Below are 24732 nucleotides of genomic sequence, written 5' to 3'. Positions count from 1 at the left end.
GGGCCCAAAACACTGCACGGAGCTCCAGGACGTTGATATGCAGGGACTTCTCCGTCGGGAGCCAGAGTCCCCTTGCGTGCAGATTTTCGGTGTGCGCTCCCCACCCTTCTAGGGAGGCATCCGTGGTCACAGTCACCTGGTGGGCTGGGGTCTGGAAGTCCATGCCCGCCGTCAGATGCGCGCGGGTGCCCCACCACCGTATCGCTCGTCGGAAACTCTCGTCGAGCTTGATCCTTTCCTCGAAGCTGCCCGTCGTCTGGATCCAGCGCGCATCCAGGAACTCTTGCAACGGGCGCATCCGGAGCCTGCACATGGGAATGAGGTAGATGCAGGAAGACATCATCCCGAGGAGGGACTTGATGGACCTCACCTTGGCCGCGTCGGCCACCAACATCCGTTGCACCTTGCCCAAGATGGTCCTGGTCCTCTCCTCCGACGGGGAGGCCAGAAGGGACACTGTGTCGAGCCTCGCTCCCAGAAACAGTGCGACTTGCGCGGGCACCAGGTGGGATTTGGCGTAGTTCACGGAGAATCCCAGGTCCGTGAGGAGTTGGACGGTCCTTGCCGTGTGGACCACGGCGAGCTCCCTCGTCTTGGCGCGGATGAGCCAGTCGTCCAGGTAGGGGTAGACGTGAATCCCCTCGCGGCGCAGCTGCGCCGCCACCGGTGCGAGGCACTTGGTGAAAACCCTGGGTGCCGACCGCAGTCCGAAGGGAAGGGCTTTGAACTGGTAATGACGCCCTTGGACCACGAATCTGAGGAATTTTCGGTGCCCCTTTAGGATGGGAATGTGGAAGTAGGCATCCTCCAAATCCAACGACGATAGGAAGTCTCCTTCCTCCAGCTGACCCAGGACGTGCTGGAGGGTGACCATCCGGAACTTCTGCGCCTTGATGAACTTGTTCAGGCGTCGCAGGTCCAGGATGGGGCGCCATCCTCCCGTCTTCTTCTTCACGAGGAAGTAACGCGAGTAGACTCCGGAGCCCCGAAGCCTCTTTGGGACGAGTTCGATGGCGCCCTTTCTGAGCATCGCCTTTACCTCCAGGAGAAGTTGAGGGACGTGAAGTTCTTTCCTGGCCACGGGGGGGACGCGCGGGCACCTTCTTTGAAACTCGAGCGCGTGGCCCCGGGCCAGGGCGTCCAGCACCCAACGGTCGGTGGAGATGGACTCCCACACGCTGACGAAGCCCGCCAGCCGGCCTCCCACCGGGGTGCTCCGGTGGGGGCCCGACCCCACGGCCGGTTCAATCCTGCTTGGACGCGGCCTTGCCGCCTTGGCCTCCTTGGCGACGACGGCGGGGGCCGCCAGACTTGCCTCGTCCTCTGTAGGCCTCTTGCGACGACGAGCGGGCCGCTTGACGGTAGGAAGCGAAACCGCCGCCGGAACCTTTGGAGGCGCCCTTGCCTCCGCCGCTCCGAAAGGGCGTCCGCCGTTGCTGCAGTACTCCAAGGGCCCGGGCCGTCTCAGTATCCGCCTTGATGGCCTGAAGGGAATCGTCCACTGTCTTCCCAAACAGGTTGTTCCCGTCGAAGGGCATGTCCAGGACCCTGGTCTGGACGTCCTGCCGAAAGTCCGCAGCCTTGAGCCATCCGCGACGTCGAAGGCAAACGCCGTTGCCCATCTGGCGGAACCCAGTGTCGGCGATGTCCGTCGCCACGGTGATGGCGTGGTCCGAGGCCACCTCACCTTCCTGCAGGATCTCAAGGGCCTCCGCCCTCTTGTCGTCCGGCAGAAAATCCAGCAGGGGAGCTATCTTGTACCAGAGTTCCCTGTCGTAGCGGGCCACGATAGCCAAGGCGTTGGCCGCTTTAATCGTCGTCGCCGCCGACGAGATGACTCTGCGTCCCATGGCATCCAATTTCTTTCCCTCGCCGTCCGGCGGGGAAGTCGACGTGGAGGCCGCACCCCCCCCCGCTTTCTTCCTGGCTGCCGCGGAGACGACGGAGTCCGGGGTAGGCTGCGCCCGGAGGCATAGGGGGGCCGAGTCCGGGACCCGGTACTTTTTCTCGTACCGGTCTCTTTTCGCTGGCGTCGTGGAAGGGTTCTTGAGGAGGGAAAGGCCCTCATCCCAAATGTCGTCCAACAGAGGCACTGCGAGGACCGTCTTCCTCTTGGTCTCGCGCCGTTGGTAAAGGAAGCCTTCCTTTTTCTTCTCCTCAGGGCAGAGTTGGAAAAGCTCGGATGCCCTGGCGATCATTGAGTGGAACGATCCAATCTCGTCGGGCGGAGAAGCCCTGGTGGGAGGCGACGACGGAAAATCCTCGTCGTATGCCTCGTCGTCCGTACCCGTCGCTGCCGTGTCAGTCCCCGTATCATCCCCTCGGGTGGACGGGGAGGAGGGCTGGACGGGGCGCGACGGTTGAAAAGGAGGCGGTGGATGGATCCTTCTTTTCTTGGTAGGGGGAACACCAGAAGGTCCCGGTTCTGGATCCCCCGACGGGAGAGGTTCCTCCGTCGGTAACGGTAGTCTCGTCCTTATCTCGGAGCATAAGGACTGTATAGCCAACAAAATGGCCGCTGAGTTGTCTTGCGGCGCTGGCAGAGGGGAATCCGACGGGCGAGCAGGGGCCCCGTCGGTATCCTCGACGATGTCGTCGTCGTCACCTGCGTCGGGGCCCATTCCGACGGGCTGGTCTTGTTCCACGCCTAGGCCGTGGCTTAAGACCTCGATCAGTTCCTCTTCTGAGGTTGAGGCCGAATCTACGACGACGCCCTGCCCCCCCTTCTTCCCCACGGAGGGTTTCACGGGGGTCCTATCGATGGGCACGAAAGAAGACTCCCTCCGAGGAGGCAGGGAGATTCTGGGCCCCGAGGCCGCCACCACTGGTGCAGCCTCCACAGGCTGGGCCAGGGCCGCCGCGACCGTTTCGATAGAGGGCTTGGTCGAATGGATCAAGGCCTTCACCACCTTAGGTGCGCTCACCGCCTTATCCTTGAGGGAGGGGGCACTGCCACGCTCCTCCTCTGCCTTAGAGCTCGACCGGGGTCTCTCCAGGAGCTTCGCCGGGTGCTCGGCCTTCCTCTTACCCGACCCAGAGCGTTGGCTCGTGGTTGATGGTGCCGGGGAGGGTGCGCCCTGCCTGGCGCCCGTAGAGCCCGACCGTTCGGCGCTCCCGGTGCCAGCGGACTCGCGGTGCTTGGCCTTATGTTGGGCCCCCGTCGCCGGGGCGCCCTCAAAGGTCTTAGAAGACCGCTCAGATTTCTTCTTCTTCTCGCCAGACGGGCTCTTACCCTCCAGCCAGCTGGCGAGACGTTGATGGCGGTCCTTCATGGTCCGTTCCGACATGTTGCCGCAAAACGCACAGTCCTTCTCCACGTGCGTCTTGTCCCCATGAAGGCAGTAAAGGCAGAAAGAGTGTTCGTCCTCCTTGAAGACGTTCTGCAGCTGGCATCCAGGGCAGGCCCTGAACAGCTTTCCGGGCGTCGAGCTTCCCTTCTCCTGGGCCATCTCCGAGACCGGGCCTGAGAAGCTTCTGGAGTCCTCCGAAGTGTAGCTCGACGAAATCTTCACCCTTGAGGGGCACAGATGAATCCGACACGGGTCCCCGTTGATCGGATGTAGGATCGGTGGAGCTTGAGGCTCTTTTGACCGAAAGAATCGAAGTTTTTGTGAAAAAGCGCGAAAAAATAGCACTAACGCTCGAGAGCAATAGCACGAGGATCCCAACACATGAACGTGCGGTAAAAATCTGAAGATGGCTGCTAGAGGCGGTGCTTAGGTAGAGGGCAGTCATTGGCTGTGGTCAGTATGACGCAGAGACCAGTGATTGGTTATTACTACGAAAGACAGATCAGAAACGAAACTGATACTGGTTTTTTCTTTACCGAGGATTCCCAGCCTGACGACGGGGAATATTCATGAGCATGTGAATCCATGCCAGACCCCATGCTGGAGAAGACGTGTTCTTCAGATTTGCTGTTGCCGCCTGGAAACCTAGACGCTCTGGGGAGGCATTAGAAGACAGGAATAGCTGATCGGATGGGGCTGCCCCGTTTCCATTGGACAGATCCTGGTCTACAGTTGGGACTGAGTCCGGCTTCTACAATACTGCCAAGACTGGTGCTTCAACTGCTGGGTTAAAGGGCAGTAGGGTCTGTCTATGTGAAATTTCCTGCAGAATATCAGTTAGTTCGTACTGCACCTTGGGTCTCGACGGTTCTGATAACCCTAAGGTATAAACCACCAATCTATCAGGTGTTGAAAAGAGGCGTGGGGTATAAGCAGAGAGCATGTTGATTTTTGGTGAAGTGTCCAGACCACTTGCATCTTACAAGTCAGCTACAAAATCCACTAAGTCGCCACCTTCTCCACAGAATTCCTCATCCTAACTTCCTTGGGGCACAGTGGCTCAGGGTCTCCAATCCAAAGGGGATGGGGTCATCCTCATCGTTGCATATATGTCCTCCATATGGGATATTAATGGGCCCCTAGGAAACGTTGAATACTCATGATGAACCCTGGTATCTTTGGCGCCGAGGGTGCAGCAGAGAGAGGAATTGGGGCCAGAATACTAATATCTGAAGATGGTCAGTACAGCCATTAGACAGATCCTTGTCCGCTTTTACCTTGGCCGAACCCAAGCGTGTATGGTTGCAAATTCTTGCAGAGTCTCTGGCAGCTCGTCCAAGTGGTGCCTCAGCCGCATTGGCTGAAGCCGTTCGGGCCTTGGTGAAGACGTAAAGCATCTTCAGCCAAAACGCCTCCCATTCCTCAGGGAGGAGGATTAGGTGGGGAAAGGTACCGGTGGTGCCTCTTCCTCATAGTAGTCCCTGAAGCAGTGACGCCTTTTCCTTGAAGATGAAGAAGGATGGTGTTTGGAAGATGCACAGTGGGAAAAACACCTCTTGTGCTGCTTCTTTTTGCACTTGTTGTTAGGCAGAATCCTGTGCAGTTCCCTTAGGGGGCACTACAGAAGATTAGGACTACAGGTGAGAGCACTAAATCCCCTTTGGTATCAGTCTGTACCACAAAGATTTAGTTGGTAGCTGTGGCTGAGCAGTCAGACTTATCTCTAGAGGGAGATGAGCAGTATTCAGGGTTTACACAATAGGCCTACAGTACTATGGCACAAGGAAACACTGACCAAAGCTTTGTATTAAAAAGTAGATACATATTTATTTTATACACTTCTAGTAAAACACATTTATCACAGTCATCGAGCAAGTTAAAATAAGTCAACGAAAAATATACACACTCGCTAGTTAAATTGTAGACCAAGTGAACCAGAGTGAAAACTGAGCAAAACGACACAGTAAACACCACACACAAGGGATACTCTAACAATTTCTTGCAAGGGAGCGAAAGCACAAGTTATACAGAAATATCTTCTTACACACCCTAGCAACACTTCCCATAAGTTTGTGAACCAGTTTAAGCAAGACAGTGCATCAGTATAGAATAAACTTAAATGAAAACTGAGCAAAATGGCACATCACAAGGTTTAGAAAGGGGAATAAAAAGGGGGTTATAAGAAGTAGGTGCACCAACACAGTTCTAGTTGAGAAGCATCTAAAGAAGGCAGTTCTAACAAATGTAGCCAGAGTCAAAAGACCTGTGCCAGAGTCAGTGGTACAGGGCAAGGGCCCAGGAGCAAAATGTTCTTGTAGCTGCAGTCAAGTCTTTGGTTAACGATTTCGAAAAGGTGGATGCAGAAGGTGAAAGACAATGTTAAGAGAGAGGGGGGCGCACCCAACAGGTAGGCAAAGGATTTAAAACACCTTTAGCTCTACCGCGAAGAAAGGGCGGCCTGGTGGAACAATGTACCTTTAAAATGAAGAAGTGGCTCCTGTGGTGGCGGTTGTTCCTGGTAGTTCCTGCAGTTCGGGGGATCCAGCTGAGGAAGAGAGGCTCTCATTGTGGAGGAAGGTTCGAGTTACTGCACTACCCATGGATGAAACCAGCCACGGTGCTGCCCAACGAATAAAAGGTATGCTCCTTTAAATCGCGGTCCGGGTGGACTGGTGCATGGCTATCCGGCCTCCGAGTACAGGGTACTGGCGATTCGTTGCAGATGTCTTTGCTTTCTCTCCTCTTCGGCTTCTTAGTTCCAGTGGCGACGTCTTGCTCTTCCAGTCCTCAGGACCCTGCTTTTATGCAAAAAGAGCCCCATTCATACAGCCTAGCTGTCACTCACACAGTGGAGTGGTCATCCTTGGCGGGAGACCCTACAGCCTATCAGGATAGAGTGCGACAAGGGTTGCTGAGGCAACCCTGTCCAGGGGTCCTACTCCGCCCCCACACAATGGACCCACCCAGACTCAGTGGCGCCGAAAGTAGGGCTTCTTGGCAGAAGCCCGCCAAAAGGACGAACAAAGGGTCCCCGACCTGGGTTAGGAGTTTAGAGAAAGACATGAGAAAGAATTTATATTAAAGTTCTGGCAAATAAAATCTACCGGAGTAAAGTTAATATAAAAATAAATCGGCGGTATGTTAGAGGCTGTCAGAAAAAGTGGTAGCCTCGAACAATGGGAAAATCCCATAGGGAAATATTTGCGGTCTTAATATTTACAGTAGTAACCACTGCCACAAGCCAGAAACTTTAGAGAGAGGGACTGTATGGTACCCCCTCGAAAATGATCATAGGGGAAAAACTATTAACCCTTTCCAGTACCTCCATAGTAAGATGGGTTGTACTGGTTTAGTTCATACAAATTCCACCGGTTCCTATGGGGTTGAGAAAATCCCATAGACATTACACACAGAAATAGCCTAGAACACACACAGCAAAAATGCCTAAGAGTGGGATAAAGAGTCTCACTCTTAGCAGGAGAAAAGAAACAAAACCCTTCAAATCCAGCAAAACTGCTGGGGGACTCTATAGGTAAGTGAAATTAGCCATAGAATGAGAATTCTCCCTAACACTTGTGGAGCAGGATCCGTTCTCCAGTATGACGCTCTCCACTCAGGGACCTCAAATGGGTCCATTTATCGCATTTCTCCTTGTGGAGCCAAGTGAATAGGTGTGCCGCCTGCTCATGGAGTGCCTTGGAGTGCATTGACTGGGGCGACCCGCAGCCCTCCCCAAGACAATACAGACAAAACCTGTGAGGATCAGAGGCGGATACCTGATGGCTGCAGTCGACGCAGGGTTTAAAACCTGAGGAATTTTACATATTCGGCATGGTGCGAAACGAGAAGAAAAATAACTTCAAACAAAGTGGTGTTCCTGAAGCGAACAGTGTGTGCAGAAAAAAGTAACTGGGTCATGGGTGGTGCCGTGCCTTAATATATACTGTCCTCGATGTCATGTCCGCAGCAGGGCACGCAGAGTTGTCGGGCAAAGCCAATGCTTAGCTGTTCTGCGCCTCCTGGCAGTGGAAAACATTTCAGATAAGCAGCTTCACTGGTGAGGTAGGGATCATAGATGAGGAATCTGTGGGAGGAAGGAATCCGTTAGAACCTGGGAATTACAAACCGTATACTTTTCTGTAAAGTCAAATCCAAGAATATGGAGAGTGCAGTGTGGAGATTTTTATTTCCATAAATGTTTTGCTTCATCTTCTATGGCTCAATCTGGAGATCAAAAAAAGAAAGCTGCAAGAGCATGTTTGCAAAATTCAAGACTCCCTTCCATGATTGCAGCCAATGGCGACTGTTAGCAGCCAAGGCCCAAAAGCCATCAAAGGTCATAATGGAAAGTAAAGAGTCCAAAATGTATTCTGGAAGTAGTGGGTCTGAAAAATGATGCTTGATAACACATGGGGCCAAACAGTACCTCTATGGATTATTTGCTAATGTCGATACCTTAGATCAAGTGAATTTGATTTAATTTATCACATTGGAAATAGGAAATGAGAGAGCAAAGCAAGCTTACCGCATTGGCATTGCCCCAAGAAAGATGACAGTTATAGGTAACAGCTAATAAGTGCATTTCTAAACAATGTCAATTTCGAGACAAACAAAATCGCTATATGTGTGCTTACTTGTTACAGTGATGCTTTAAGTGTTTTTTGTAACCTTCATCTTGCAGTAAATGCTCTGGATTATACTTTCGAAGCCAATCTGCCTTTTGTATATCAAAAGTACTGGGTTGGGTCTTGACTTTCTTTCCCTTTCGCCCCCTTGGTACTGGTGCTGACAAACCTATACAGAAACATAGTACAAGTCAAAAACACTAGTGGGTAGTGAATACACAGATGAATAAAGTGGTTACCACTGGTCTAGCATAAAGTGTTTCAAGTACTGTGGTGAGTTCTGTAAACTTAAAACTGCATTCATTTCAGAGGCTATGGTTATTGGTTTTCATCATGGGCATACCTGGCATTGGCATACCATTGTAGCACTGCAGGCTGATCCTAAGGCGCTCAGCTGTATGGTTCTGGAGTTATCTGTGTGGATGGATGGATGGATGAAAGGGTTGTGTGCTATAGGTGCAGTGGGGAGGACCAGAGACATCTATCCAACATGGTGTTGTCTGCTTGTATACGTGTGTGGTTCCAGAGATGTCAGTAACAATTCTGTGAAAACAATATAGGTGGAGGAGTGTGTGGTTGTACTTTATCTTAGGCAAGCCGATTCAATCAGGAGTGATCTGTGGTGTTCAGGTGTTTCTCAGTGTACCCTGTGCATGCATGAACAGCAATACTGTTGACCAGTCCCTAATATTGTACATAGAGTAACACATGTAAGTTATGCAGAGATAGTCCATACAAAGGTCTGCATGCTTACTAGTTACGTTGTTAAAAAAAAGTGCCTCTAACACCATGAGGTACAGGGTCAATGCATGTTGGGGCTTAGCGGACAGGCAGTATTACATAGTGTCTGGGTTAGGGAATGGTCTAATTTAAGATTTTGAAGCATTGGACTTATTGGCGGTTATCTAGCTGGGTGGAGTTCACAAAGGGTCCAAACACAAATTGTAGATGGAATGGGTTTTATTTTACACAACAGAGAGGATTACTACTCTCCTTGAATCAAACTCAAACAAAAAGTGTCATGACATACTTTACTCAATGGTTCCAAGAGTTTCCTTATAAAGTTCACAAGATCTTAGGGTCTCTTCTCATCATTAACAATCTTTAGGGGGTTCTGCATAATAGTCTCCTAGTTGGTGTCCTGGCATTGTGGGATACAAACACCTTCTCTCCACCTTGTTGGTACTGTAGACAATGCTAGGTCTCAGCCAAGAGCTTCAGTTATACCTAGCCTCAGTTACTACAGACAGTTTCAAAAGAGATTTAACACTTCCCTTTGCTGAGGTCCTGATTTCTTCCCCTTTGCCATCTCTTTAATCGCTTCCGATTAGGGTCTAACTCCTATACCCTGCTTTGGGCTAAGTGTGCCCTTTCGTTCCTTCATACTCTGGTTAACTGCCACCTCACCAACTTCCTCCTGATGCCTTTCTCCTGCCACCTACTGATGCCTTCCTCCTCATGCTTCCCGTCTCCTCCTCGTCAACTCTGGACGCCCTTGTTTGCTGCCTCTCGATGTCTCCCTTCAGAGCACTTTTGCCAACCACTCCTTGAACTCTTCCTCCTGATGTCTTCTCCCCATCTCCAACCTCCTACTTTTCCCCTTTTCAGCATCCTTCCAGACCCCCACGACTTGCTTTCAACTCATGACACAATCTTTTCCAAGCAGCCACCCCAATAGCTCTCAGATTAGGCATCAAATATCCTGGTGTTCCCTTGCCCTGGAAAGGGCTTTGGGAAAGAGTCTGCACATTTGTAGTTGAATTTATATTTGCTTGTGTCTACTTGGAGTGGAGTCTTTTCCCCATTTCAAGCTTCTTTGAGCTTTGGGCTGCAGCTCCGATGTACATTTGAACCGAGGCTCTAAAATACTGGTCCGCCATTTTGGAATTCAATGTCTGGCTCCAGTGGCTTTGCATGCCGATTCCAAAGACTTGTGATGAAGCTGCAGAAATTCTGACTCTAACAGTTCATCCCTGACATGTGAGCCATGCTTAATTGCACAATAGTTTTCCCATAGCAGCAGCAGGTCCCTCGCTATATCTGCATTAGTTGTTGACCATTTGTTTGGGTGATATATCCACTTTGATAGCAAAGAGGGCCAAATTGGTGTGCATAGCATGAGGACACTTGCAATCTTGCTATCCTTATCTCAGCGGCAATTACAGTTCTTAAGATAATGTGCTCATTGTTAGGAAAGATTTCTCTTTCCTGCCTCTTTCCTCCTTCCAGCTTTATATGATACGTATGATATCGCATTGATAACGTGCCTATACACAAGTGTTTCAAGGTGCGACGAGGCAAGGGAGGGGAACCTCTACAACAGCTGCAAAACTTATTCCAACGGCAGCGGTATAGTGCTTTTGCAGCTGGTCTTCTGGCTGAAAGAAACACCACTATCACGTTCTCCAAGAGGTCCCAATTTTTGTATGTTAACCTCACAGAAATCTGCTATGAAGGTTCAGAGTTCTGATTCCTTGGTGAAGAAGACGGCCTTCCTCTTACAAGAGTAGGTCCACTCTCTGGGGAAGACTAAATGGAGGACATATGAGACATCTAGAAGGCCCAGGTACTACGTCCTCCTGGCCCAAACGAGAACACTCAGGATCATGGAGTTCCCAAACTTCCTCAACCTCCTGATGACATGGGGAATGACGAGGGACTGGTGGGAATGCGTACAGGAGTGGAATATCCCATTCCTCTACAAACGCATCCCTCAGATCTCCTCTCTGAGGGAATTCCATGGAGCAGAACAGGTTGCATTTCCTGTTGATACTGAATTCGAACAGATCCACTGGAGGGGTTCCTCAAAGGGGGAAGATCTTTAGAAGGACTGAGCTAACACCCACTCCTGGGAGATCGTGCTTTGCCTGCTGTGAGACTCCTAGGGGTATTCTCCCATGTAGACCCAGAGAGTCCTCTATTCAAGTGGCATGGGGAGGGCCATCGCTTTTGGATCCCAACCCTAGGGGTGGATAAGCAAGGGAGGATCACTTGGGTGGGGGAGCCTGGGGTTACCCTTAGGAGAATACCACAGGAGAGATGTGGTATTCCGACAGGACGATAGGTGAAGAGATCCCAGAAGCCTTCATGGATTATGCAGGTCCCATTGTCCCTAACCCAAGAGAGAGACAACCCGATTACCCCAGAATAAACCCTGGAAAAGGAAAAAACTAGGTAAAATAAAGAAATAACTTCAATCCGTACGCTTCTTTGTCTTTATTTTTATTTATTATTTATTTGAATTTTTATGAAGCGCCACACGCGCGTGAGCCTCAAAGCACACAAAAAAAAACAAGACAAGACAGACACCAGCAAGGTAGGGAGCAAGAAGATCAGAAATGGTCAAGGGGGCAACCAGAGGACTAAAATGAGATTAGCCCGGATTAAGATTAAACAGATAGGTTTTGATTGCCTTCTTGAAGGAAGGCAGGTTAACAAACAGGCGTATGAAAGCGGGAAGGAGATTCCACTGTAAGGGATCCTGAACGTCAAAAGAAGTCCTTCCAAAGCGAGCCAATTTGCATCTACGCTGAATCAAAGAGGAGCAATGGAGGAACAAAGGTTTCTTGTGTTAACCTGAGGCTTAACATGATCAGTAAAATAAGCCAGGCAGATTTTAGAGTGGCATTTGAAGGCCAGGGCCAAGATCTTGTGTGTGATCCTATGCTTTATCGGTAGCCAATGCAGGGCTCTCCTTGCATTCGAGACATGTGCACGCATGGACAGGCCCTGAATTGCCCGAACAGCATTGTTCTGGGTTATCTGCAGGTCTGAATGTTGAGATCTGTGGTACCTGCCAACAAGATGTTATAGTAATCCATTCTTGAATTGACAAATGCTGTAGCAAGCAGAGCACAATTTTCAGCAGTGAACAAGGGGCAAATATAATGTATACATTTGGTGATGAGACCACACACAGATCGAATGTAGGAGACATGGAGTGTCATGGAAAGTTTTTTCCCTAGTTTAGATCATGGGAAGTGTTACACAGACCCATGTTTGCATTTTTGGGTGTGCAACAAAGAGAGTAATTTAATACAAAGAGGATCATCTTGTGTGTATATAAAACCAGGGACAGGGCATCCCCATGTCCTTTACCAATCACCATGTAATAATATTGCCTGTAAATGTCAAGTCCCATCTTGCCTCGACTCCCCATTTCCAACAAATACTGAGACGAGGAGGAGGCAACTAAGATCAGTAAAGATGACGCCTATGAATAACATGGGGAAGATAAGGGAAACCTACCATAGAAAGAACTCAAGTTGTCCCACTAATAGAGTCAGGCAGGGTCAGGCATTTAAGAATGACCACTCCCACCTGACTCCACTTCACTGGTTTTGTCAATATAAAAGGTGTGGTCTTGCAAAGGTGCAAGGCTTACTGGACCAGAGAAGCCAAGAAGCTGGGAGCTGCAGAAAGATCTGCAGTAGAGTGGCGTGCCGCTGGCCCGGCATTTGAGAGGGAATGCAGCAGGGCTAGGGACCTGTGTCTCAGAGCCGGAGCGAGGCAGCTGGTACCCTGCTAGTGGTGTCCGTGCAATTGCTTGTTCCCTTGGGCCTTGTGCCGGGCTCAAGCCTATCTGAAGGGCATGTGGTGAGGCTCTGATCTCAACCCAAAGCAACCCGTAGAGACCGCTCGCCAGCGCTACGCTACCCGGTGAGTTTCGCATGAGAGAGAAACTTGGGAGCGTGTAGGTGGCTGGAGCGGGAAAGGGAGAAAAGCAAGGTTTTTAAAGCGGCACAGAGCTGAAAGGGAGAAGGACAGTTTAAAAAAACAAAGAAAGAAGGAATACGGAAAGAAGGAGAAAGCCAAGGAAGAAAAAGGCAGTGCATGTGTGCACGGCAAAGTGAAAGGAATACAAACAGATGAAAGCGGTGCAGGAAGCACCTGAAGATAAAAAGTATAAAGGCAAGCAAGTGTAAGAAATAATAGAGAGGGACAAAGGATCAGAGTGGTCGCGCTTATGGAAAGCAATGAGCCTGGCGTTTTCGAAAGCCTCCGATTCGACCCCATGAAAGGAGTGTATGTGAGATAAACTGTATATAAGGAAAAGGTACATCCTAACCAGCTGAACTTGTGTTTGAAACTAGAGGTGCCTAAGCTTGGGGAAGGAAACCCTGAGAGGCCTACCAAAACTGAATACTTATTTTGGAAACAGAGAGGCATACGCTTGGGGAAGGGCATCCTGAGTAGGCTAAAAGGAATAATATATTTTGTTTTGTTTTAAATTGAAAGGGGCCTAAGCTTGGGAAGGGAACCCTGAGAGGCCTACTAAAGAAAACAAAGTGCATCCTGATAAAACGGAGTTTGTGTTTGAAAGCTGGAAGAGGCCTGAACTTGTGTTGAAAGGATTGAAGCGTGGGGAAGAGAACCATGAGAAGCTTCAAAAGGAACTGTGTTATATTTATTTTGTGGTGTTTGGAACTTGAATAAGTTGAAGCTTGGGGAAGGGAACTCCAAGGAACTCAGACACTGAAGATACCCAAAACCACTACCAGGGCTTGGTGGAGAAGATCTTACCGACAGCCCTTTTTTGATTGTACTCATTTTTGCGACATTGACCAAACTACACCTGGCAAGAAGACCACCTGAAACCAACTTTGGTTTTCAATTTTCTGTTGAACCACTCTTTTTAATTTTTTAAGACTTCCTATCACACTTTTGTAAAGAGTGAGGGCAAGCATAGATTTAGACACAGACAGACTTTTGTTTTGGACTATTAGACAGCGACAGCCATTAGAAACATCAGGTAAGGGAACCATCCCTTTAGAGTTGGGGCCAATGGGATGGCGCTAGAGAGCACAACCAAGATGGCGGACTCCCGTTGAGCTCCGTGTGAGGGCTCTGATTAGTCCTGCATTATAGCGGCGTTGAGGCAGCCAGGCGCGTTCATCTGGCGGTGGCGGAGAGCAGTGTGTGCCCCGTCTCTCCAAATTGTAACAACTTTGACCCAGGAGGACATCGGCACAATTGGCCTGGCAGCGCTTCCGCAGCTAGGCCCGGCGGCGGAGTCTAGCAAACCGCTGCTGGAGCGGACCCTGTGACTGGCCTCCGCGGTGAGAGGGCAGCGGTGTGGGGAGCCGGCAGCCTCTTGCGCAGCGACATGTGGTTCTTCTTTGTCCGCAGGCGGGTGCGGGTGGGACCCGCCAGCTCCGTGAGTGCAGAGCGGCCCGGGGTGCTTCCCAAAAGGCGAGCAGTGACCGGAAGATGCAAGAGAGCGGTTCTGTGGAGCCCCGGGGCGGAGGTAATTTGGGGCCTGGCGCTGAGGCCGTCATTTGCAGTTGCCGGCTTGTCCGGCACGGAGAGTGAGGTGGCTGGGAGCACCGAGTGAGGTGGCAGTCCGCGTCTGTCGACCCCCCGCTTACCCCATTGGATTAAGGACTCCGGGAGTGCAAGGAAGCTCGGATGGGCCCGGGGGACTGTGTGGCCGCCGTGCATGGTGGGGGGCTCCAGCCTAGGTCACACATCAGCAGACTGAGAAACTTGGAGAAGTATGGGACACAGTAAGACCCTGCAGAAAGTAGATGGGGCCGTGGTAGAGCTGAGACCTGAGAGGACAAGAAGGCCAGTGATCCGGACAGTGTGGGCGGCCGGGGCTGGCTCTGTGACCACAATCCTTCGACAGTGAGCTATTGCCCTGGTTGACTTGCATAGATAGCAGCGGTACCAGGCGGCGCCTTGGGCAGTGGGCCCTCGCCCAGATTAATTTATACTAAGTCCCAGCGGGCCATCGCAATGAAGGGGGGCCCTGTAGGGGACCGCCGACCATCTGAGCAGGCTATTGGCTTGGTGTGCCTCACTAGTTGTCGGAGATACACAGTGGGCTAGCCCCAGCATGGGGAAATCCGACAAACCACAGCGAAAGCTTACTTTAGAGGGGGACACTCATCCAGAAAACCCAAGCTGCAACACCAGGCTGAGACGTAGAGCTGATGGAAGCAATGGCGAGCAGAGTCGCCGCGGTGCCCGAATTGGACACAAGGGAAATACTGTTGGATCTTAAGACGGCCATTGGAGGGCTGGACTCCAAGTTGGACTCACTTTCTTCCAGGGTTGATCTGTTACAACACTGGCTGGACAAGCACAGCGACAACCTGGATGAGGTGGAACAGAGTGTGTCCGGGCTGGAGGATGGATCGGCATCACTTGTGTCTAGGGTGTCGGCTCCTGAGGTACAGATTAAGTCGGTGACAGCCAAGAATGAGGACCTGGTAGGAAGGGCCCGCAGGAACAATATCCGTCTAAGTGGGCATCAGAGAGCGTCAGGGGCAGTTCAAGATGGAGGAATTTGTCGAAACTCTTTATAAAGAGATCTTGGGAGGGTCTGAGCTTTGCCCCCCTGTTTCTGGTTGAGACAGCCGCACAGCCACCGATACCTGTGGCGGGTCCCCGCCCCATCATTACTCGCCTGCTGAACTATAGGGAGCGGGCCACGATCCTTCGCATGGCTAACTGAAAGGGGGTCTTCAGTATGACCGAGAAAAAGTCCAGATCAATCTGGATTTCTCTGTGGCAGTGCAGGCTTCAAGACGGTTCTTTGCCTGGGTTAAACAACGTCTCAGAGACTGTTGCATCCCATACTCCATGTTGTTACCGGCGACAATCTGCATTCAGCATGTGGGGAAGACACGATTTTTCATGTCCCCGGTGGCGGCAAGCTCTTTTTTTGACAATTCGAGGTCCCAGAATGGTGCTGGGGGCCAGGGTCGAGTGGGTCAGACAGACCCCTGAGGCTGGGTCTCAGGACAATTGTAGTGGAGTGAAACAATTTGGTGTTTGAACAACTCTTGGGGCACCGCTGGCTTCTTTGATCTCTGGGCCAGGCTGCCTTGGAAATGTGTCTACTACATACGGGTGGCGGGCCCTCACAGGTTTGGCTGGGCTCTAGCGCCCTGAGCACAGCATTGTTATGGTTGTGGGGGGATTCAGCAGGCGGGTTGGGGGTTGCTGTGGGGTTGGTGGGGAGTGGGATGCAGAATAAGGGGGGTGGTGTCACGGGGGTTGTTATGGTTGACAGGAGTCTGATTCTTAACCTCATGTCACACTATCATTACCGTTATAAGAGGGCTGGCTCCTCCCCGCTGAAGGGCGCCCTACCTGTCCACTGCACGCCAGCGGAGAAGATGGCATTTTGAGTAGGAACATGGAACATTAGGGGGTTAACTGCCCCTGCAAAATCAGGAAAATAGCACAATATCTCAGCAGACACCGAGAGGGGTGGCCATCCTACTAGGCAGGGGTTCAGATTTTGCTTGGTTTCAATGGCCAGAGAGGATGAGGGGAGGGCCCTGTTGGTATGTGGTGTCCTGGAGGGCGTTCTGGTGGCGCTGGTGAATTCGTATGTCCCCAATGTAGACAACGCTAATGCCTTCGACTGGTTGATGGTACAGCTGGTCGGGCATCATGGACCCTCTTATGAATAGATTAGGGGATAGTCTAGGCCCTGTGTCTCAGGCGAGTCTGCAGGTGTGGGAAATATGCAGTGCATATGACTTGGTGGATGGGTGGCAGCGGCTGCAAATGGACGAACGTGATTACACTTTTCACTCCTGGGTTCACGTTTCCAGCTCTAGGCTGGACTACTTAATGGTGTCCTCAGTTGAAAAGGTAAGGGAGAGAGGGGGCGATTCAGCCCTGGACATCTTTCTTTATTTTCGAGTATGGCATGCGCTCAAAGCTCTTTTTCCCTCCTTTCCCACACAACCCACCACGTGGCCACTACTACAGGATGTGATTCAGTCCATGGGAGAGGGCCGCCTGGTCTTGCGGATATATAAACGGCATTCTGTCAGACATGCCATCGGACGGGGAGGCACCGAAAAGACAGTGGGAGAAGGCCTTGGGTAGATCCTTAGCTGACAAGAATTTGGCATATGTGTTGGGACAAAGTCAGAGGGTGTCACTGAACTCTAACCTCAAGCTAATACATTTCAACTTCCTACATCAGTTCCATCCTACCCCGGTTAGGCTTCACAGACATTTCCCCTCCACATCAGACGCATGTGCCAGATGTGGCTTTGCCCCTGGCGGGTTCCTCCATCCGGCCTGGGAATGCTCGCACGTCTCCGGTTTCTGGGCAGGAGTACTTGAGAAATTCTCTTTGATCATTGGGGAACGGCTGGAACCAGACCCAGCAATGGCACTTTTGGTATGTACTGGGGCCTTGCAGCAGGGGATGAGGCGGAGCTGTTGTTGGTTCCCGACCAGTCCACCGGGAATCTTCGGTAGTCTCCCTGCAGGAAGTACGTTAAAAGTGCACAGGGTTTTTTTAAGGAGGGGGCGCACAAAGGAGTGCTTGAGGGAGGATGGAAAAGAGCCAGTAGCAAAGGAATGGTTGCAGAGATCAGCAAGAGCAGGGGCAAGAGAGGAGATATTGTCCTTGATGGTTCTGGAAGAGCATGGGGCAACCTGTTTGGAGGAAACCGTCATGGAATTGACAACTCTGGTGACTTCTTCAGGAGACAGGAGAGAAGGAGCAGGGAAGTGGAGTGGGTGATGCGGAGGGTTGGGTTGCAAGAGTGCACGACAAGGCTGTTCAGTATGTCTTGGGTTTTGGAAATGCAGTGAGAAGCGAGTGAATTGCAAAAGCCTGGGAAGAGGTGCTGGGGAGAATTCTCAGTTATAGCTAATTTCCCTTACCTAGAGAGTCCCTCAGCAGCTTTGCTGGATTTCTGGGGTTTATTTTTTTCCACCTGGTAAATAGTGTGAACCTTTTTCCCACTCTTATATGTGTTGCCATGTGTATTTTAACTGTTTTGTGTGATCTTGGGCTCTGGAGCCACACCACTCCATGAGCCCAACGTTTTGTGTGTGTTACACAGCACCTTTGGTGCAGTGACACAGGGTTGTCTTTAAGACTTCTCACTGACTCCATTTTTCTGGGGCTGACTACTGTCCCCCAGAAACGGGTAAAGTTGCCATTTTTCTTTATGTAGTCATTTAAACTGCAGACCCAGTACACCCCCATCTTACATGGAGTACTGGAAGGGGTTAATTCCTACTCCTTTTTGTCTGCACCTCTTGGAGCTTTGTTTTGCTCCCTTAACACTAAGACTTGGCTGGTGGCAGTGGTACCTACCCTATCTTTTCTACTGCGATTATATTATATAAACGTGGTACTGTTTTAGGATATTGTTTTAGCCTCAAACTCAAACCCGCTTTACCAAATCTTTTTAATTTGGCTCTGGCCGGGTTTAATCGCCATTTCTTTTTGTTAAAATCCTTCTTGTGTTTTACTTTGCGCGGCAAACCAGGTTTGCCTTCTTTGTTCGCCGACCTTTGGCGGGCTTCTGTCCAGAAGCCCTCCTTTGGCGTCTGGATGTCTAGGTGGGCTGAATGTGAGGGAGGGGTGTAGTCACCCCCTGCACAGGGTCTCCTTGGAGACCCAAGTCGCACTTTGTCTTGATTGGCTGAGGTTGTTGTCCGGGCTGGACAACCCCCCTGCTGAGTGATTGACAGCCAGGCTGTGTGAATGGGGGATTTTGGCATAAAAGGCAGGACTCTTGGGCTGGAAGTCAGAGTCGCCACAGGAACTGCAAAGAACCAAAGAGAAGCAGAGAAGAAGACGGCTGCTACAACTCCCGAGTCCCGGAGAGGCCCTGCTGCAGTCCTGAGCGATCTACCCTTCAACAACAAGAGAAGATCCAGTCCGGAGTCTTCTTCCCTTGAGCCTGGTGGGATCAACCAGCTCACCTTCTTCAGCCAGAGGATTCTCTTCTTGGTCGAAATCGCTGCACACAGCTATAGTGGTCCGGATAGCCATCTGAAGAGCCTCTCCTGTTTCAAAGAGTGCACCTTATATTCACTGTTGCTTTGCTGCTGCTGGCCTCATCCCTGGATAGTGCAGATCGCTCCAGACGTTGTCCTTCTTGTCCCCACGACTGAAGCTCCAGGAACCGTGAGTCTGCAGGAACTACTAGGAACAACTGTCGTGGCACCAGCTTTTCTTCATACGAATAAGGTACTGTGTCCGACTTCGAGGAACTAGGGTGAACGCTTTTCTCCTCACCAAAGGCTTTTCCTTATCTTCCTTCCCTCTTATAACATTTGCCTCCCTTTTGACAATATCTAAGTACTCCTGGCCATCTCGAATCATGAACTGTTCTAACCTTGTGATCCTCGACAAAAGGAATTCTGTCCCATTTCACACTGTCGCAGGCCTATTGACTTATGTACGTTTTAGAAAGTGGCTCTTGATTCTATCTGCCTTGACAAACGTATTGCCTATGATTTTTATCCCCAACTCTCTTGTGTTAATTCATGTGCTAAGTGTGTTTGACTACGGTAACATTTCTTCTCGCGGGTACGCTTCTCTTTTGTAAGACCGAACTGTCATTACTGTCAAAAAGTTATCGCATAATAACCCCCCGGTAACGTTTTTATTTCACAACACCGGTCTGTCAAATCCAAAGGTACTTACCTTGAATTCTACTGCACAAGGGGAATTGGTTGTGTGTAGTGTATTTGAAGTGTGGTTTTAATTTAATAGAAGTGAAGTGTTTTATGAATAGATGGTTTACAAATAAATGCACTTATATTTTGTAACCAGAAACCTTGAGTCAGTATTTGCTTGAGTCACAGTTATTGTAGTCCTTTGTGTAATCTCTACTACTGCTAATTTGCTCTTGAGATAAGTCTGGCTGCTCTGCTACTGCTACCACTCTTTAACTATGTAGCACAGGCTTGTACCAAAGGTGAAATTGTACAACCACCTGTAGTCTTAATCGTGTGTAGTGGTCCCTAAGGGCACTGCCCAGGATTCTGCCGAACAAGGGACAGGGGCAGCAGATACTGTGGACAGGTTGGCAAGTTGCCTGCAGATTTTGATAAATTCAGCCGTGTTGTTGTACACAATTGACACTCGTGCCTGAATGTGGGCTCTTTTTCTGGTGCGGATGGAGCGTCTGTATGTCTCTGGATCAGGCGGCAGGCCAGTGTGTTAGACGGTGAACCTGAGGTTTGCCAAATCCTTCTGCAGCCCTACACTTACATTTTTGGTCTGCAAGTTCGGAGTCGTACCATGTGTTATGCTTGGAAGCCGGTTTCAGGCGGATCCTCATGACTGGGGCAAAAAAGTCAAGGGTGTTGGTAATGGACAGATAGAGGTTGCTGAGGGTAGAATCAGTGGTAGAGTCTGCGTTGGGTGGGTATGGGGGAATGAAGGTTGAAGAGAAGGCTGCAACTGACACTTGTTTCATCAGAAGGATGTTCGTGAACGAGGTTGGCAGATTTTGATGAGGAGTTGTCACAGGGCCATAGGGACCCAAATGAGTGGGGAGGAGAGAGTGGTCAGACCAGGAAAGAGGGGTGACCAAGGGAGAAGAGTGAGGTTGGATTGGATGATGGCATCTAGCGTGTGTCCAGCAGAATGGATAGGGCCAGAGTGAATAAAGGAGAGGGATAGGGAGGAACAGGGGTCAGTGAAGAGGGTGGTTGCTGCCCAGGGGGAGTCTAGGTGGAAGTTAAAGTCACCTAGAAGTAGCAGGTTGGAGTGGTAGAGAATAGGGAGGAACAGAAGTCCGCGCACTCTGAGAGGAAGAGAGAAGAAGTGCCTAGTGGCCAGAAGATGGTAGCAAAGGTCAAGGTGGTGGAAGGCGAGATGAGCAATGTTGGGAATACTATCTCCTCATTTAGGTGAAAGGAGGAAACGACCTTTGGAAGAAACGCAGGATGAGTTCTAAGCACCACCTTGTCAAAGTGAAACATTGTATATGGCTCTGAAGCCACCAGGGCCTGAATTTCGCTGATGGAGCGTGCCAATAATGCCTACCAGTAGGGCCGTCTCAATGGTAAGCAACATGATGACCGCGGACGCCATTGGCTCATAGGGTTTGTGCACCAGAGTAACCAGCACCACGTTCAGGTCCCAGAGCGGATGTGGTCGTTTAACAGGTGGATATAACCTGGTTAGAACCACCAGATGTCTCTTAACCAGCGGGTTGGAGGAAAAAGATGTCAACACCAGAGTTCTTGTAGGCCCCTATGGCCACCAGATACGTACGGCAGGTGTCTACCTGCACACCTGAATGAGCCCTATGTGCTCAGAAAGACAGAACGTCGTCCAACGAGCATGTTAATGGATCGATCTTCTTTGTTTCTGCCCAGTGACAGAACCTGGTCCACTTGATCTTGTACTGACTCCTGGTGGGTTCGCTTCTAACCCCTTGTATAATGGCCAGGTTACCCCATGACAGATGCAGATGCTTCAGGGTAACCTGTTCAGGAACTACTGTGCCCCCCTGCTTGGTGGGTAAGTGGGTTGGATACCCCAGAGGTGTACTGGGAGCTGATCCGAGAGACGAAGAACTTCCGATAACCAGGGTCTTGCGGGCCACCATGGTGCTATCAAGATGAGCCGAAGGCTCCGAGACTCCCTGACCCGGAAGATGACCCTGTGAACCAGGGGTGTGGGGGAAAAGGCGTACGCGTTCATGTTGTTCCACAGGATCTGCAGTGTATCGCCCAACGAGGCCCGGTCCTGCCCCAGCCACAAGGCAAACTGGGAGCACCTCCTGTTGGCACTGGTGGCGAAGAGGTCCACCTGAGGGTGGCCCCACCTGCTGAAGAGCCCTTGGAGGACTTCCTTGTTCAGGATCCACTCGTAATTGTCCATCCCCAGCCTGCTGAGCCTGTACGCTTCCAGGTTGGATTCCCCAGGAAGGTAGACAGCTGACAAGTGAATGTTGTTCAACAGTGCCCACTCCCACATCTTGATTGAAAGCCTTCAGAGAGGCGGGGACCTGGTATCGCCCTGTTAGTTGATGTAATACATGCAGGTGGAGCGGTCTGTTTGGATGCACACCGATTTGCTGCTGACCATGGGGAGAAAAGCCTTGAGAGCAATCCAGATGGCCATCATCTCGACCCAGTTGATGTGTTCCATCTGCTCCTGATGAGACCAAACTCCATGGACGCTCTGGTTGTCCAGGGTAGTCCTCTAGGGACAAGTCTGCGGTAATGGTAATCTGCGGTAACGACTGCCGGAATGGCCTACCAGCAGATTGGTGTATGTAGCCCACCAGACAAGGTCCTGGTGGAGATGCTGTGGTATGCTGATTGGCTCTGCTGGAGAGCCCTTCTCCTGATTCCTGGAAGCTGAGAAATGGAGCTGCAGCCTCCTCATCTTGAGCATCGTATGTGGCACCACAAGTAGACATGCCGCCATTATTCCCAGCAGGTGTTGGTACCACTAGTCTGAGGGTACTGCTCTGCTGAGGAAATGCCCCGTGGCCCCCTTGATCGCTGTGATCTTGTCCTTTGAGGGGATGATTCTCTAGGTCCTTGTATCCCATACCAGAACCAGAAATGTCAGAGTCTGCGTGGGCCTGATAGAAAATCCTAGATAGTACAGTGTGTGCATGAGAGCGGAGGCCGTTTGATGCACTGCTTCCGGAGGACCTCGCCCTGACTAGCCAGTCGTCGAGGTATGGATAAATGTGATGGCCTTGCATCCTGAGTAGAGCTGCCACCACGTTCATTAGCCTTGTAAAGACCCTCGGGCCCAAATAGAGTCTAAAGGGTAGAACTATGTAGTGAAAGTGAAACCCGTGACCCTGAGCCGTAGGAAGGACCGATGGGGTTCCCAAATCCGTGACGGTAAGCATCCTTCAGATCCAGGGAACACATCCAGTCTCCCCCGCACAAAGTCTCTGCAATTAAAAGGCTAGGGTTACCATCTTGAACTTTTGGAAGGGAAAGGTTCAAGCAAGAAAGGTCCAACACAACCCTCGGGCCAGCCTGGTACTTTTTGTGTATGGTGAATATCTGGGAATAGAAGCCCCTTCCTCGCTGTCAAGCTGGAACCTCCTCCACCGCTTGGTTTGCTCTGAGCAAGCAGATTTCTACCAACAAAGTTGGTGTCCCAATCTGTGGGAGGGGAGGAAGGAGGAAAAGGAAGAATTGGTAGCCAGAAGCCTGTGGACACTACTGAGAGGATCCACGGGTCCGCGAACGTTGTCCGCAAGGAGAGTACGTGAAGGGGAAGCCTGCCCCCCACCGGAGACTTGCGCCTGTCATAACTTCTTTCCCTCTGAGGATGGTGCTGAGGAGGGGGACTGGAAAAAACCCTTGTTAGCCGCCTTGTGCTGCTTGCTCCTTTGCTGGCTTGGAGACCCGTCAGGTTGCATAGACGGCCTCTCCTGGATGCACCTAAAGCCTCCAAAGGCCCGATCCTCGTCAGAGCGCTGGTAAGACTGGCTGTAGGTCTTGGGTGTGGGCTTTCGTTAGTATAGACAAAGATTTAGCTGTCTGGGAGCTATTCTTTTTGTTGTCGAGTTCCTCATCTGTTGTCGAGTGGAACAAGTCTCCCACCTCAAATGGCAGGTCGAGGATGCGTTCCTGAACATCTGGGTTGAATTTCGTTGCCCTGAGCCACGCCGTCCCTCCTCCTGTCGGTGGCGATGCAGATGGCTCTGCCTGAGGTGTCAACTTGAGCCACCGTTGACTCCATTATATCCTGGGCCACAATTTTCGCCTCCGCCAACCCTGCCTTGAACGTTGCCTGGCTGTGGGCAGGAAGCTCTGAAAGGAAGTCTGCAATCTCCCGAATTACTTGAAGAATCTATCCTCGCAAGCAGGCGGTGCGCTCGAGGGTGTAGGAGCGCCCAAGGGTGTAGGGGCTGGACCTCGCTGCTGCAGTGTCCTAGCCAGGGCCTGTCTGGCCAAACTGGGGGATGAGTACCTCCGCTGCAAAGCAGAGGGTTAAGACGTGGACCCGGTAACAGGTGTTGTCCAGTCCTATTGCTGGTTTCAGGACCTGGCAGGTCCCTCCCGCTTGGGCGCTGCCTAGGGAATGAGTCACCGTTACGGGGTGGAGAGGAGTACAGACCACCGACCTTGGGCCTGTCTTCCTCTTGACGTATGCTTTTACATACTTTGGGGGTGTTCTGTCGAAGACCTCTCTCCACCTGGTTAACCGATTTTTCAGGGTGCGAAGAGTCAAGGCGGTGCACGTCCCAGCCGTGGTCTGGGCCAAGGTACAGGAGGCAGAGTGCGTGAGGGTCGGACGTAGGGAAGAAACCCCCGCAGGCTGGACACCTGCTGAAACACACTGTTATCGACATGAGCCGGAGAGGAGCGTGGCACCAGAGGACAGAGTAGTACCTGACAATTGGAAGAGAAAAAGAAAGGGAGAATAATTACCTTCGGGGAAGAGCGAGTGGAGTTACAAGGCCAGAGGCCTAACCCAAGAGCGCTGGTGAATGCGGTCCGTTCCCGTAGAAGTGAAAAAGAGGTCTGGGGAGTGGTGCCGGTGGGCAGAGTCAGGGAAGCACATGCTCCCAGGGCCGTGCCCCACAGGCCTCTAAATTTAAAGGGGAAGAAAAAATTATTTTGGTGAAAAAGGTTGCGTTTCCGTCCCTAGCGAGGGACACCCATACAGTATGGAGGAAAGGGGATTGGATGTAGGAGTAAGGTTTGGAAACTAACATCTTTGAGTCTGTGTCTCTTTTGATACCATGCCTGTCGCACAGTGGCTAGACCTCTTCCTTTTTAGCAAAAAGAGGAGTAATAATGAAAGGAACGCCCTCTCCAAGCCTGCATAGGTGGGTGTTGCTGTAGTGGGTGACAGATGACTGCACTTAAAGATTTCGCAGCAGCCTTAGAAGCTTGTACCTTTTCCAAGTCGTCGTCTGTCTTTGGTCCAAAAAGGTTGGACCCATCGAAGAGCATGTCTAGGAGCCTTGACTGGACGTTGGGGACAAACCTAGATTTGCGTAACCACGCAAATCTTTTTACTGCACTCAAGCCCATACACCAGCCAAGGCAGTCTGATGCATTAAGGCCTGACAGAAGGGACTGGCAGGAAGCCTTCTTGC

General features: G+C 51.1%; 1 protein-coding gene across 8 annotated transcripts in view; it reads right to left on the bottom strand.

Moving 5' to 3' along the window:
- The window catches only part of CHD9 (chromodomain helicase DNA binding protein 9), a 3201601-nt gene that overhangs the window by 878921 nt on the left and 2297948 nt on the right, over positions 1–24732 (bottom strand). For all 8 annotated transcript variants that reach the window (XM_069639531.1, XM_069639523.1, XM_069639522.1 and 5 more), the window contains one exon: positions 7925–8084. In XM_069639531.1, coding sequence (XP_069495632.1) covers positions 7925–8084 — 160 coding nt within the window. The remainder of the gene's footprint in view (positions 1–7924; positions 8085–24732) is intronic.

This window comes from Ambystoma mexicanum, chromosome 1q (genome assembly GCF_040938575.1).
Source record: "Ambystoma mexicanum isolate Mex_15411 chromosome 1q, UKY_AmexF1_1, whole genome shotgun sequence".
Classification (NCBI taxonomy): Eukaryota; Metazoa; Chordata; class Amphibia; order Caudata; family Ambystomatidae; genus Ambystoma; species Ambystoma mexicanum.
The sequence above is the reverse complement of the archived record's forward strand: the minus strand, read 5'-3'. Positions and strand labels throughout refer to the sequence as shown.